At 48.4% G+C, this 12,386-nt stretch overlaps 1 protein-coding gene across 3 annotated transcripts in view; it reads right to left on the bottom strand.

Moving 5' to 3' along the window:
* Positions 1-12,386, bottom strand: part of pde2a (phosphodiesterase 2A) — a 279,683-nt gene that overhangs the window by 1,125 nt on the left and 266,172 nt on the right. For all 3 annotated transcript variants that reach the window (XM_078544965.1, XM_078544967.1, XM_078544966.1), the window contains 2 exons: positions 8,934-8,972; positions 6,784-6,890 (listed from right to left, as the gene is read on the bottom strand). In XM_078544965.1, coding sequence (XP_078401091.1) covers positions 6,784-6,890; positions 8,934-8,972 — 146 coding nt within the window. The remainder of the gene's footprint in view (positions 1-6,783; positions 6,891-8,933; positions 8,973-12,386) is intronic.

Below are 12,386 nucleotides of genomic sequence, written 5' to 3'. Positions count from 1 at the left end.
CTGTGTCAGGGTCAGTGCTGAGGGAATGCTGCACTATTGTAGGGTCAGAACTGAGGGAGTGCTGCAGTGTTGGTGGGTCAGTACTGAGGCAGCACGGTGTGAGGGTCAATACTGAGGAAGCGCTGCACTGTCAGAGGGTCAGTACTGTGAGTGTGGAACTGTTGGGGGGCCAGTACTGAGGGAGTGCTGCACTGTCGGAGGGTGATTACTGAGGAAGTACTGCACTGTCAGAGGGTCGGTACTGAGGGGGCGCCACACTGTCGGAGGGTAAACACTGAGGGAGTGCTACACTGTCAGAGGGTCAATACTGTGAGTGTGGCACTGTTGGAGGATCAACACTGAGGGAACGCCATACTATTGGAGGGTCAGTGCTGAGAGAGTGCTGCACTGTCGGAGGGGCAATGCTGAGAGAGTGCTGCACAGTTGGAGGATCATTACTGAGGGAGTGCTGCACTGTTAGGGAATCAGTACTGATGGAGCACCTCACTATTGGAGGGTCAGTAATGAGGGAGCTCTGCACCATCAGAGGGTCAGTCCTGAGGGAGCCCTGCACTGTTGGAGGGTCAGTGCTAAGGGAGCACTGCACTGCCGGAGGGTCGGTATTGAGGGAGTGCTGCACTGCTGGGCAGTTAGTACTTAGGTTGCACTGCACTGTGATAGGGCCAGTCCTGAGGGAGCCCTGCACTGTTGGAGGGTCAGTGCTAAGGGAGCACTGCACTGTCATAGGGTCAGTACTGAGGGAGTGCTGCACTGTCATAGGGTCAGTACTGATGAAGTGCTGCACTGTCAGAGGGCCAATACTGAGCAGGTGCTGCACTATCGAACGGTCAGTACTGATGGAGTGCCACACTCTTAGAGGACCAGGACTGAGGGAGCACTGCACTGTCAGAGGGTCAGTACCGAGGGAGTGCTGCATTGTCAGAGGTTCAGTGCTGAGAGAGCGCAGCCTTGTCTGCACTGGAGTGCTGATTTGGGCTGTATTAGAGTGCTTAAGTTAGAGTTTGGTAAGAGAGGGGCTTGCAAGGATTAATTTCTATCTAAAGTCTAGTCTTCCCTTAATTTAGCAGTTAACTACAAGTTGCTTTTTGGGTTGGGAAAAGGTGAGCTTTAGTTCAGCCTTAAAACAGGGGTTATATAGGCTCTACTTGCAGCTGCAGCTATTTAATTAGATAACTGGTTTAAACAGGTTTTCAGGGACTAGATTCAGAGAGCATAAAAACAAGCCATCCACAGTGCTGCCTTTTCTGCACAGGAGTGCTGCTTTGGGGTGTATTAGGGTGCTTAACTTGGAGTTTGGTGAGATAGGGAGTTCAGTGAAGAGAGAAGGAGGTGATACTTTCATTTTCTGTCTTTCCCCAGAAAGAAGAGCAATGGCCTTGGTATGTAGGACCTGGTGAGTATTTCTGCCAAAACCCTAATAATCTCTAAACTAGAGGAAGCAAAAGTAAAGGCAGTGATTTACAAGTAAGTCATGGCAGGGCAGCTCGGCCAAGTGGAATGCTCCTCCTGTACGGTGTGGGAAGTCAGGGACACTTCCAGTATCCAGGGTGAGCACTTGTGCAGGAAGTGTGTCCAGCTGCAGCTACTCAAAATCCATGTTTCGGAGCTGGAGTCACTGTGGAGCATCCGCAAGGATGAGATCTTCATGGATAGCACGTACAGCGAGGTGGTCACACCGCAGGTAAAGCGTGCACGGACAGAAAGGGAACGGTGACTGCCAGGCAGAGTAAAGGCACTAAGCAGGTAGCGCAGGAGTCCTCTGGGTCCATCTCCCTCTCGAACAGGTTCTCCGTTTTGGATACTGCTGGGGGAGATGGTTTCTCAGGGGAATGCAGCGAGAGCTAAGCTCGTGGCACCTAGAGTGGCTCAGTTGCACAGGGGGGCGGTGGGGGGGGAAGAGGAGAAAGAGTGGGAGAGCAATAGTGATAGGGGATTCTATTGGAAGGGGAACGGACAAGCGTTTTGGTGGCTGTAGACGTGAATCCAGGATGGTATGTTGTCTCCCTGGTGCCAGGGTCAAGGATGTCACTGAGCAGCTGCAGGACATTCTGAAGGGGGAGGGTGAACAGCCAGAGATTGTGATTCATATCGGTACCAACGACATTGGTAAAAAGTGGGGGGTGAGTCCTGAAAGCAGAATATAGGGAGCTAGGAAATAAATTGATAAGCAGGACCTCAAAGGCAATAATCTCAGAATTACTCCCAGTGCCATGTGCGAGCGAGGTCAGGAATAGGAGAATAGACCAGATGAATGTGTGGCTGGAGAGGTGGTGTAGGAGGGAGGGATTTAGGTTCCTGAGGCACTGGGACCGATTCTGGGGAAGATGGGACCTGCACAAGCTGGACGGGTTGCACCCCAGCAGGACAGGGACCAATACCCTCGCAGGGGTATTTGCTTGTACTGTGGGGGAAGGTTTAAACTAGAGTGGCAGGGGGTAGGAACATGAGCGGGGAGACACAAGAGAGGGAAACAAAGATAGGAATGAAAGACAGAAAAGTAGAAAGCAAAAGTGGAAGACAGAGGAAACAAGGGCTAGCAACAAATAGGGCCATTGTACAAAAAAATGTGTAAAAATGTTAAAAGGACAAGTCTAATGGCACTGTATCTGAATGCAGGAAGCATTCGCAATCAGGTAGATGAACTAACAGAAAAAATAGATGTAAATGGGTACGATATGATTGCAATTATGGAGGCATTGCTGCGGGGTGACCAGGGCTGGGAACTGAATATCCAAGGGTACTCGATATTTAGGATGGACAGGCAAAAAGGAAAAGGAGGTGGGGTGGCGTTGTTAGTTAAGGATGAAATCGGTGCGATAGTGAGAGAGGATATTGGCTTCGAAAATCTAGATGTAGAATCAGCCTGGGCGGAGCTAAGGAGCAACAGGGGGTGGCAAACATTAGTGGGAGTTGTCTATAGGCCTCCAGACAGTGGTGGTAAGGTAGGGGACAGCATCAAACTGGAAATTAGAGATGCATTTAACAAGGGTGCTACAGTAATCATGGGTGACTTTAATTTACATATAGACTGGGCAAACCAACTAAACAATAATACTGTGGCGGACCAGTACATTGAGGAACCAACTAGGAAACAGGCTATCCTAAGTTTGGCATTGTGCAATGAGATGGGTTCATTAATAATCTTGTTGTGCGGGGTCCTTTAGGGAACAGTGATCATAACATGATAGAATTCTTCATTAGATGGAAAGTGAAGTAGTCCAATCCGAAACTAGGGTCTGAAATCTAAACAAAGGAAACTAGAAGCTATGAGTGTCTTGGGCTACAGGAAGATATAAACAGGATGGTCAAATGGGCAGATAAGTGGCAGATGGAACTTAACCCTGAAAAGTGTGAGGTGATACACTTTGGAAGGAGTAATTTGACAAGGAAGTATTCAATGAATGGCATGACACTAGGAAGTTCTGAGGAACAAAGGGACCTGGGCGTGTGTGTCCATAGATCTCTGAAGGCAGAGGGGCATGTTAGTGGGATGGTGAAAAAGGCACATGGGACACTTGCCTTTATCAATAGAGGCATAGATTACAAAAGTAGGGAGGTCATGTTGGAGTTGTATAGAACCTTGGTGAGGCCACAACTGGAGTACTGTGTGCAGTTCTGGTCGCCACATTATAGGAAGGATGTGATTGCACTGGAGGGGGTGCAGAGGAGATTCACCAGGATGTTGCCTGGGATGAAACATTTAAGATATGAAGAGAGGTTGGATAGACTTGGGTTGTTTACGTTGGAGCAGAGAAGACTGAGGGGCGACCTGATCGAGGTGTACAAGATTGAGGGGCATGGACAGGATGGATAGGGATCAGCAGTTCCCCTTAGTTTGAAGGGTCAGTCACAAGGGGACACAAGTTCAAGGTGAGGGGCAGGAGGTTTAGGGGGGATGTGAGGAAAAACATTTTTACCCAGAGGGTGGTGACGGCCTGGAATGCACTGCCTGGGAGGGTGGTGGAGGCGGGTTGCCTCACATCCTTTAAAAAGTACCTGGATGAGCACTTGGCACGTCATAACATTCAAGGCTATGGGCCAAGTGCTGGTAAATGGGATTAGGTAGGTAGGTCAGGTCTTTCTCACGTATTGGTGCAGGCTCGATGGGCCGAAGGGCCTCTTCTGCACTGTGATTCTGTGATTCTGTGAGGGTTGAGTTGCTACAATAGATCGGGGAACTTCATTAAAAGGCATGGCGGTGGATAGACAATGTCTAATATTTAAGGAACGAATGTATGCATTGCAACATTTATACATTCCTTTCTGGTGCAAATACACAACAGGAAAAGCAGCCCAACCATGGCTAACAAAAGAAATTAAGGATAGTATTAGATCCAAAGAGGAGTCATATAAAGTTGCTAGAAAAAGTAGGGCACAACTAGCAGGATAGATAAAGGAGAACCAGTGGATGTGGTGTATTTGGACTTTCAGAAAGCTTTTGATGAAGTACCATATAAGAGGTTAGTGTGTAAAATTAAACACACGGGATTGGGGTTAATATATTGGCATGGATTGAGAATTGATTAGCAGGCAGGAAACAGAGTAGTTATAAACGGGTCTTTTTTGGAGTGGCAGGTGGTGACTAGTGGGGTACCACAGGGATCAGTGCTTGGGCCCCAGCTATTCACAATATATATCAATGATTTAAATGAGGGAACCAAATGTAATATTTCCAAGTTTGCTGACGACGCAAAACTAGGTGGGAATGTGAGCGGTGAGGAGGATGTTAAGAGGCTCAAGGCGATTCAGGCAGGTTGAGTGAGTGGGCAAATACATGGCAGATGCAGTACAACGTGGATCAGTGTGAAGTTATCCATTTCGGTAGGAAAAACAGAATGGCAGAATATTATTTAAATGGTGATAGATTGGGAAATGTTGACGTACAAAGGGACCTGGGTGTCCTCGTACACCAATCACTGAAAGCAAGCATGCAGGTGCAGCAAGCAGTTAAGAAGGCAAATGGTATGTTGACCTTCATTGCGAGAGGACTTGAGTACAGGAGCAAGGATGTGTTACTACAGATGTACAGGGCCTTGGTGAGGCCACACCTGGAGTATTATGTGTGGTTTTGGTCTCCTTATCTAAGAAAGGATACACCTGCCATAGAGGGAGTGCAGCGAAGGTTCACCAGACTGATTCCTGGGATGGCAGGATTGTCGTATGAGGTGAGATTGGGTCGACTAGTCCAGTATTCACTGGAGTTTAGGAGAATGAGAGGGGATCTCATTGAAACATATAAAATTCTGACGGGGATGGACAGACTGGAAACTGCAATCCTGGGGGTACTCCTGAACGTTCCCCCAGCATCCCACCATCCACTGCACCCCCCGCACCCCCCCAATCACCCAAAGTTTATCTTGGGGCAGGAGGAATTTTTGACAACCAACACCCCATCCCCCCCATTCATCAAGCTCTATCTCACAATTAAAGTGAACACGAAGCTACGGGATTACCATAAAGACCCATCTGGTTCACTAATGTCCTTTAGGGAGGGAAATCTGCCGTCCTTACCTGGTCTGGCCTACATGTGACTCCAGACCCACAACGATGTGGTTGACATTTAATTACCCTCTGAAATGGCCGAGCAAACCACTCAGATCAACTCAGGGTAACTAGGAAAGGGCATCAAATGCTGATTTTGCTAGTGATGGTTCCATTCCCCACCATCTCCTCCCCCACCACCCACCCACACCCCCCACCCACCCGCATCCCCCACCCACCCGCACCCCCCACCAACCCTGCCATCCAAACATTGAATATGAAAGAAAAAGTCCTTTTTCCTATTGGCAAGCCCTTAAGCATTGCTTAATTATAGAATTATACACAGCACTCACTACCCACCTCATAAATGGCCAAGCAATGTGTAAGACCGGCAGTAGTGGCTCAGCCCCTATTGTATAAACCTTCCAGATTTCACTGCTTCAGCTGAAAACCTGCCCCGTGGTCTGCCATGTCCCAACTCCTCGAGACAGGTTTCCACTCCCTCCTGTGGAGAATTGTTTCTGCCCTCTCTCTCCCTCATGATTACCAGCCTTCATTTCTCCTACCTCGCTGGCCCAGTTACCCCAACCCCCTCCCACTCAATTCCTCCATCCCTATCCTTTCTCCTCTAGCCGTCTATCCTCATGTTCCTTTCCCCTCCACAACCTACCACCCCTTGCCCCTCCCCGCCATTCCCTGCTCCTCTCTCCTCCCCTTTCTAATCTTTTCCCGGGTCCATTCATTCTTCCCCCTCCCCCCGCCATTCCCTGTTTCTCTCCTCCCCTCCACTCTCCCACCCTCCACCCCTGTCTAACATCACCTTCCCTCCTCTTTCCCGGCTCCACTGCCTTTCATCCTTCCTACCTCACCTCCGTCTCTTCTCCCAGTCCCGTTCCACTTTCTCCCCCATCCCCGTTCTCCATTCACTCTCTCCCCGATACCCCATCCCCGACCTGCCATTCCCTCTAATGCTGCTGGCCCTGCATCGCACATAAAATCATAGAACGGCCACAACACAGGAGGGGGCCATTTGGCCCTATGTGCCCGTGCTGACTCTCTGCAAGAGCTGCTGAGCTAATTGGCCTTCCCTCTCCTTTCCCCGTAGCCCTGCCAATCTTTTCTCTTCAGGTGATTGTCCAAATTCTCTTTTGAAGTCCACAGTTGGGCAGTTCCAATGCCGCTGCCTATCGTTTAACCCTCGGATCCTTCCTTGGAAGGAATGGGTCTCTCCCGCGTTTATCCGCTATCGGTTGCCCAGTGACTTGCCCGCACTAAAGAAGGTCTCTTGTCCTTTGAACTTACTTGTACGTTGGCATGGCGATGTGTTCCATGAAGCTGATCTGGAGCTCTGGGACAAAGGCCTTTTCTCTATCCATCATCTCAAGTGGATTGGTCCCCATTGCCTTCTCCTGCGAATGAGCAGGGAAACAAACAAGAAAAAAAGGTCAAAGGTCCATGTGGGCGGCAGCCATTGTAGGAAGTCCCACCGTCCCGCTGGCCTGGACAATATCTGAGGCTGAACCAGACCGTTTGCAACTTCGCCAACCGGCCTGACCCAATGATGCGTTTCTGACCCTACGGTTGGAATTTTCAGCACCCCCACCCCACCCCCAAACCACCGCCCCCCACCCCCCACCTTGGCGGGGCCGGCAAGCCATTGAAATCCCCATTCACATCGGCGGGATTGGAAGGTCTGGCTGGTGTGAGGGGCTGGAAAATCCCAGCCTATGTCCGCTCCGTCACCACAGCTTGCCTATTTCTACCTCTGTAACATCCCTCTCCGCCCAGTCTCAGCTCATCTGCTGCTGAAACCTTTCTCCATGTCTTTAGGCCTGACTATTCCAATGGACTCCTGGCCGGCCTCCCATCGTCCGCTCTCCATAAACTTGAGCTCATCCGAAACTCTGATGCTCTCACCTTAACTCGCACCGAGCCCCAAGGGAAGACTGTGGTGCAATGATAATGTCACTGTAATCCAGAGGCTTGGAGGGTATTGGTTTGAATACCACCACAGCAGCTGCTAATAAATTATGGAACTGAAAAAGCTAGTCTCAGTAATGATGCCCCTGAAACTATCATCGATTGTTGTAAAAGCCCATCTGGTTCACTAATCCCCTTTAGGGAGGGAAATCTGCCGTCCTTACCTGGTCTGGCCTACATGTGACTCCAGACCCACAGCAATGTGGTTGACTCTTAAAACTGCCCTCTGAAATGGCCTAGCAAATCACTCAGTTCAAGGGCAATTAGGGATGGGCAACAAATGCTGGCCTCGCCAGCGACACCCACATCCCATGGGAGAATAAAGGAAAAAGTCGCATTCCCCCATCGATCCCGACGCTGGCTGATCGACAATGGCTCCCAATCTGGCAATGCTTCCATTTTAAATTTCTCAAGGAGCTCTGAAGAAGAGTCATATCCAACTCAGAAAGTTAACTCTGTTTCTCTCTCCACAGATGCTGCCAGACCTGTTGAGTTCTTCCAGCATTTTCTGTTTTTAATTCAGATCTCCAGCATCCTTGCTTCCAAATGACCTGATGGTCCGTCCCTAAATATGTAACCTCCTCTGGTCCCACAACCCTTCAAAGATCCAATTCTGGCTTCTTGAACATCCCCATTTTAATTGTTCCATCACTGGCGGCCGTTCCTTCAGTTGTGCAGGCTCTAAGTTCTAGAATTCCCTCTGTAAACCTTTCCACCTCTCTACTTCCATCTCTCTCTCTCTCTCTCGCTCCCTCCTCCTTTGGTCACCTTTCCTAACATCTCCTTGTGTAGCTCGGTGCCAAAGTTTGTTTGATAAAACCGCCTGTGAAATGTCTTGGAGCATTTTAGTAGGTTAAAGGTGCTATATAAATGCAAGTTGTTGATGGATTTAATGAATGTTCCTGAATTAACATTTACTACCTTATAAAACTCTCCTGAGTCTATAGTCAGTCAATGACAAACGTACGAACATATGAAATAGGAACAGGAGTAGGTCATTCAGCCCCTCGAGCCTGCTCCACCATTCAATAAGATCACGGTTGATCTTTTTGCGTTTCGAGTTCCACATTCCCATCTACCCCCAATAACTTTTGGTTCCCTTGCCTAACAAGAATCTATCTACCTCTGCCTTAAAAATATTCAATGGCCCCGCCTCCACCACCTTCTGAGGCAGAGAATTCCAAAGTCACACAACCCTCTGAGAGAAAAAAATTTCTCCTCATCTCTGTCCTAAAAGAGTGACCCCTAATTTTAAAACAGTGTCCCCTAGTTCTGGATTCACCCTCAAGAGGAAACATCCTTTCCACGTCCACCTTGTCAAGGCTGTTCAGGAACTTAAATACTCCATTAACTTATGTTAACGGCTGATAAGGCTTTAAAGTCTAGATATTTTTCAGCCCAATTCTTCAACGAAACTTCGAACATCTAAAATCAGCAACAGAAAAAATTAACATTTACTCGTGTTGACTTACCAGGTCTCCTTGTGAAAAGAATTCTTTATATATCAGTTCCTAGGGAAAAGACAAAATAAGGGTTGTATAAGCAAGGGGCTTTCTGCAGTTGAGAGTCAGTAGCAATTAGCCTGAGAATGGGCTCGGACGCTCTGTAACTGATAGAAATACACAAAAGGTGCAACACTGAAACGGGCTATTCATAGGAACATAAGAACTAGGAGCGGGAGTAGGCAATTCGGCCCCTCGAGCCTGCCCCGCCATTCAACACGATCATGGCTGATCTCATTTCGGCCTCAACTCCAATTTCCCGCCCTCTCCCCATAACCTTTCAACCCGTTACTAATTAAAAATCTGTCTATATCTCCTCCTTAAATTTATTCAGTGTCCCGGCATCCACTGCACTCTGAGGTAGTGAATTCCACAGATTCACCACCCTTTGAGAAAAGTAATTCCTCCTCATCACTGATTTAAATCTACCATCACTTAGCCTAAAACTATGGCCTCTCGTTCTAGAATGCCCCACAAGGGGGAAACATCCACTCCACGTCTACTTTGTCTATCCCCTTTAGCATCTTATATACCTCAATTAGATCTCCTCTCATCCTTCTAAACTCTAGTGAGTATAGGCCTAAACTGCTCAATCTCTCCTCATAAGACAAGCCCCACATCTCTGGAATCAATCTAGTAAACCTCCTCTGAACCGCCTCCAGTGCAACTACATCCTTCCTCAAGTAAGGGGACCAAAACTGTGCACAGTACTCCATGTGCGGTCTCACCAATGCCCTGTATAGTTGCAACAACACTTCCCTATTTTTATACTCTATTCCTTTAGCAATAAATGCCAAAATTCCATTTGCCTTCCTTATTACCTGCTGCACCTGCATACTAGCTTTCAGCGATTCATGCACAAGGACACCCAGATCCCTCTGCACTGATCCTGTCCATCCTGTCCATGTTGGTCCTAACATGAGCAAATAGCTTGTAGTGTTTTTACCCGGCCTGTTTCCACAGCACTTCATCCACCGACTCAATCTAACCTTGAATGTTGACATAGCTCCTACCTCAAAGATATGATCACCTTACAGAGCGTGTAACAAAGGTTCACGAGACTGCTTCCTGGGGTGAGGGGACTGTCCCACAGGGAGGAACTGAGTAGACTAGGTCGATATTCTCTGGGGATCAGAATGAGAAGTGATCAAGTTGAAACGTAAAGTTGTTGAAGGGCTTGACAGGGTAGGCACTGAAAGGGTGTTTCCCCACGCCCCCTTGGCTGGAGGATCTCGGACACGGGGTCATAGTCTCAGTGTAAGGGGTACACCAGTTAGGACTGAAAGGAGGAGCAATTTCTTTACTCAGAGGGTTGTGAATCTTTGAATTCTCTATCCCAGAGGGTTGTGGATGCTGAGTCATTCAGTATATTCACAACAGAGAGTGATAGATTGATGGATGCTGAGGGAATTAAGAGTATGGGCATAGTGCAGGAAAGTGGAGCTGGGGATGAAGATCAGCCTTGATCTAATTGAATGTCGGAGCAGACTCAAGGGACCAAGTGGTTGACTCAAGCTCCTGTTTCTTAAGTGCTTGTGTTTTTATGATTGGAAGCCTGTATTGAACCCTGCTGAAGTCAACAGAACAGAATACAGGAAGGGTACAAAACAGTTTGATGATTTGGTGTTGCTTCTATACAGATCTAACCTCCAGTCCTGCAACAGAATCACTATTCTCCAAACTGTAACCTTGGAGAATGGGTGCTGGCAAATGTCCAACCAGAACATCTGCAATCGATTGTCAGCCTGGCCCTCCTCCAGCAATCTGCATTCTCCACATGATAGGCTGGGGAGTTGCTGGGTGACCATCGGAACCAGGAACATCGGCGTGAATTTCCAATACTCTGGATAAAGAACCAATCCCAGCCTTGATACCATCATACTGAAAATTATCCCAAGGGAGCTTCAAACACACTTTTGACATTTTAATCCTCTGCTCCATTCTCACTCTGCTCTATCCTCCATCTCCTACACTGCTACACTCTGCTCTCTCTATCCTCCATCTCCTACACTGCTACACTCTGCTCTCTCTATCCTCCGTCTCCTACAATGTTACACTCTGCTCTCTCTATCCTCCGTCTCCTACACTGCTACACTCTGCTCTCTCTATCCTCCGTCTCCTACACTGTTACACTCTGCTCTCTCCATCCTCCGTCTCCTACACTGTTACACTCTACTCTCTCTACCCTCCATCTCCTACACTGTTACACTCTGCTCTCTCTATCCTCCGTCTCCTACACTGCTACACTCTGCTCTCTCTATCCTCCGTCTCCTACACTGTTACACTCTGCTCTCTCTATCCTCCATCTCCTACACTGTTACACTCTACTCTCTCTACCCTCCATCTCCTACACTGCTACACTCTGCTCTCTCTATCCTCCGTCTCCTACACTGTTACACTCTGCTCTCTCTATCCTCCGTCTCCTACACTGCTACACTCTGCTCTCTCTACCCTCCATCTCCTACACTGCTACACTCTGCTCTCTCTATCCTCCGTCTCCTACACTGTTACACTCTGCTCTCTCTACCCTCCGTCTCCTACACTGTTACACTCTGCTCTCTCTACCCTCCGTCTCCTACACTGTTACACTCTGCTCTCTCTACCCTCCATCTCCTACACTGTTACACTCTGCTCTGTCTACTCTCCATCTCCTACACTGTTACACTCTGCTCTCTCTACCCTCCGTCTCCTACATTGTTACACTCTGCTCTCTCTACCCTCCGTCTCCTACACTGCTACACTCTGCTCTCTCTACCCTCCGTCTCCTACACTGTTACACTCTGCTCTCTCTACCCTCCGTCTCCTACACTGTTACACTCTGCTCTGTCTACTCTCCATCTCCTACACTGTTACACTCTGCTCTCTCTACCCTCCGTCTCCTACACTGTTACACTCTGCTCTGTCTACTCTCCATCTCCTACACTGTTAAACTCTGCTCTATCTACCCTCCATCTCCTACACTGCTACACTCTGCTCTCTCTATTCTCCGTCTCCTACACTGTTACACTCTGCTCTCTCTATCCTCCATTTCCCACACTGTTATACTCTGTTCTCTCTATCCTTCTTCCCCGACACTTTTACGTTCTGTTCTCTCTATCCTCTGTCTCCTACACTGTTACACTCTGCTCTCTCTATCTTTCTTCCCCGACACTGCTACACTCTGCTCTCTCTATCCTCCGTCTCCTACACTGCTACACTCTGCTCTCTTTATCCTCCATCTCCTACACTGTTACACTCTGCTCTCTCTATTCTCCGTCTCCTACACTGTTACACTCTGCTCTCTCTATCCTCCATTTCCCACACTGTTACACTCTGTTCTCTCTATCCTTCTTCCCCGACACTGCTACACTCTGCTCTCTCTATCCTCCGTCTCCTACACTGTTACACTCTGCTCTCTCTACCCTCCGTCTCCTACACTGTTAC

This window comes from Cetorhinus maximus, chromosome 7 (assembly GCF_964194155.1).
Source record: "Cetorhinus maximus chromosome 7, sCetMax3.hap1.1, whole genome shotgun sequence".
NCBI classification, from domain to species: Eukaryota; Metazoa; Chordata; class Chondrichthyes; order Lamniformes; family Cetorhinidae; genus Cetorhinus; species Cetorhinus maximus.
This window is presented reverse-complemented; position numbering and strand designations above follow the sequence as displayed.